This window comes from Hyperolius riggenbachi, chromosome 1 (assembly GCF_040937935.1).
Source record: "Hyperolius riggenbachi isolate aHypRig1 chromosome 1, aHypRig1.pri, whole genome shotgun sequence".
Taxonomy (NCBI): Eukaryota; Metazoa; Chordata; class Amphibia; order Anura; family Hyperoliidae; genus Hyperolius; species Hyperolius riggenbachi.
Genome location: NC_090646.1, coordinates 679,694,867 through 679,698,155, shown reverse-complemented (window position 1 = coordinate 679,698,155; position 3,289 = coordinate 679,694,867). Strand labels below are relative to the sequence as shown.

The 3,289-nt window shown below is 47.1% G+C and overlaps 1 protein-coding gene across 1 annotated transcript in view; it reads left to right on the top strand.

Annotated features, from left to right (window-relative positions):
• The window catches only part of MED11 (mediator complex subunit 11), a 15,216-nt gene extending 12,264 nt beyond the window's left edge, over positions 1 to 2,952 (top strand). Inside the window, exon 4 of the mRNA XM_068272599.1 lies at positions 2,482 to 2,952. Within this exon, the coding sequence (XP_068128700.1) occupies positions 2,482 to 2,622 (141 nt within the window). The 3' untranslated portion in view covers positions 2,623 to 2,952. The remainder of the gene's footprint in view (positions 1 to 2,481) is intronic.
• The last annotated feature ends 337 nt before the right edge of the window (positions 2,953 to 3,289 follow it).

Here is a 3,289-nt window from a genome sequence, read left to right as displayed (position 1 = left end):
AGTCCTGTACCTGAGGCAGTCAACACTTTAAAGATGGATTTTTAACCTTTTAAAGGAATACTTAAGTGAAAAATAAATTTTAACTTACCTGGGCTTCTTCCAGCCCCCTGGACTCATCCTTTGCCCACGACTTCCTCCTCGTCGTCGTCCCCGACCCCCCCCCCTGGCCGGTCACCAAGTGTCGTCGCACACCCTGATCGCACTTGCGCTGACTCTTGGTGACTGGCCAGCTTTGCGGGGGTCATTGCTGCGGGGGAGGGGGGGTTTGATCAGGAGGACGTTGTGGACACAGGACAGGTCCAGGGGGCTGGAAGAAGCCCCAGGTAAGTTACAATTATTTTTATTTTTTACTTTAGGAGAATCTGTATTAAAAAAAAAATATGTATGTGTATATGTGTGTATCTGTGTGTGTGTATGTATGTACAGTGGGTTGCAAAAGTATTCGTCCCCCTTGAAGTTTTCCACATTTTGTCACATTACTGCTACAAACATGCATCAATTTTATTGGAATTCCACGTGAAAGACCAATACAAAGTGGTGTACATGTGAGAAGTGGATCGAAAATCATACATCATTCCAAACATTTTTTACAAATAAATAACTGCAAAGTGGGGTGTGCATAATTATTCAGCCCCCCTGAGTCAAGACTTTGTAGAACCACCTTTTGCTGCAATTACAGCTGCCAGTCTTTTAGGGTATGTCTCTACCAGCTTTGCACATCTAGAGACTGAAATCCTTGCCCATTCTTCTTTGCAAAACAGCTCCAGCTCAGTCAAATTAGATGGACAGCGTTTGTGAACAACAGTTTTCAGATCTTGCCACAGATTCTCGATTGGATTTAGATCTGGACTTTGACTGGGTCACTCTAACACATAAATATGTTTTGTTATTAAACCATTCCAATCTTGCTCTGGCTTTATGTTTAGGGTCGTTGTCCTGCTGGAAGGTGAACCTCCGCCCCAGTCTCAAGTCTTTTGCAGTCTCCAAGAGGTTTTCTTCCAAGTTTGCCCTGTATTTGGCTCCATCCATCTTCCCATCAACTCTGACCAGCTTCCCTGTCCCTGCTGAAGAGATGCACCCCCCGAGCATGATGCTGCCACCACCATATTTGACAGTGGGGATGGTGTGTTCAGAGTGATGTGCAGTGTTAGTTTTCTGCCACACATAGCGTTTTGCATTTTGGCCAAAATGTTCCATTTTGGTCTCATCTGACCAGAGCACCTTCTTCCACATGGTTGCTGTGTCCCCCACATGGCTTGTGGCAAACTGCAAACAGGACTTCTTATGCTTTCTGTTAACAATGCCTTTCTTCTTGCCACTCTTCCATAAAGGCCAACTTTGTACAGTGCATGACTAATAGTTGTCCTATGGACATAGTCTCCCATCTGAGCTGTAGATCTCTGATGCTCGTCCAGAGTCACCATGGGCCTCTTGACTTCATTTCTGATCAGCGCTCTCCTTGTTCAGCCTGTGAGTTTAGGTGGATGGCCTTGTCTTGGTAGGTTTACAGTTGTGCCATACTCCTTACGTTTCTGAATCGTCGCTTGAACAGTGCTCCTTGGGATGTTCAAGGCTTTGGAAATCTTTTTGTAGCCTAAGCCTGCTTTAAAGTTCTCAATAACTTGATCCCTGACCTGTCTGGTGTGTTCTTTGGACTTCACGGTGTTGTTGCTCCCAATATTCTCTTAGACAACCTCTGAGGCCCTCACAAAGCAGCTGTATTTGTACTGACATTAGATTACACACAGGTGCACTCTATTTAGTCATTAGCACTCATCAGGCAATGTCTATAGGCAACTGACTGCACTCAGATCAAAGAGGGCCGAATAATTATGCACACACCACTTTGCAGTTATTTATTTGTAAAAAATGTTTGGAATAATGTATGATTTGCGTTCCACTTCTCATGTGTACACCACTTTGTATTGGTCTTTCACGTGGAATTCCAATAAAATTGATTCATGTTTGTGGCAGTAATGTGACAAAATATGGAAAACTTCAAGGGGGCCGAATACTTTTGCAACCCACTGTATGTATGTATGTATGTGTATACGTATAGATGTGTGTGTGTGTGTGTGTGTGTGTCTCCATCTCTCCCTGGGGGGTACTAACCTCGGGAGGGGGAAGCCTGCCTCTGAAACCTGTTGAGGCTTCCCCTGTCCTCCTTTGTCCCACGGTGGTCTTTCGGCGGGGTCCCGGAACGGCAAGCATGTAAATATTTACCTTTCCGGCTCCAGCGCAGGCGCAGTTGCCACTCTGGTCTCGGAAATAGACGGAAGTAGCAGATTCCAGTCGGGTCCGCTCTGCTGTGCAGGTGTAAGGCACTTGCGTAGTAGAGCGGACCCGACTCGAATCTGCTATTTCCGTTTGTTTTTGTGAATGCAGTGAATGAGTCACAACAGAGGGGGAAGCTGATTTTTATGTTCTGTTGTGTGAAGCGTGGTAGCCTGTTAGTCATTCGGCCTCTTGTTTCCTGCACAGGTGGCCACAGGACAACCACATGAAGGGTCCAGCTATAGCGCCCGTAAGGACGGCACAATGGCCCTGAACAGGATAGACTACGCTCGGGTGAAGCTCGCGGAGCTGTGCCGGACGTGTGAACAGATGTTAGAGCAGCCCTGACCTCGGCGCTGGGGGATTGTTACATGATACGGACCAGAAACCGCGAGTGGGTGGAGCTTCAGAAAGCGTTAGAGACGGTATTGCAGCCCAGCCTGAGCTGTGAAGAGTCCAGCATTGTGTTTATAAGACATCGAGAAGCGTCTCTTCCAGACCACCAGCTGGATCCTCTCATATAAATATCAGCACACTGACCTTGCTGGGAAGGACGACATCTGAACAACCTCATCCAGAACTGTGTAGAAATTCTGGGCGGAGGAGGCTGACCTCTCGTGGGCTCTGCTGGTTATAGCTCTTGGCTAAACGTTGGAAATAAATGTAGTCCATTTTCTACTCTGCTGTCTTATCTTGTGCTGTCCTTTTCTCCAGCCTCACAGTGCTGTGTGTGTATAACAAGGGAGTGAGCGGAGTCCACCGGAGTTTGTCGCTGCACTATTAGGCAGGCCACGCCTGCGCAGAATCGGACAGCGTACTGTTCTTGTCCTGGAAGCGATGTTACTTCCAGAAGTCTGGCAAGGACACAACTGCTGGCAGAGGAGCACTGCACGTTCACCGGCTAGTGTAACGGCCCATAAGCAGTGTCTTGGCAGTGTTACAGATAGTCTGCTGTCTCATGGTTACTGTAGTCCTCATTCACATGGTGTTCATTCTGCATTAAAAACACACCTAA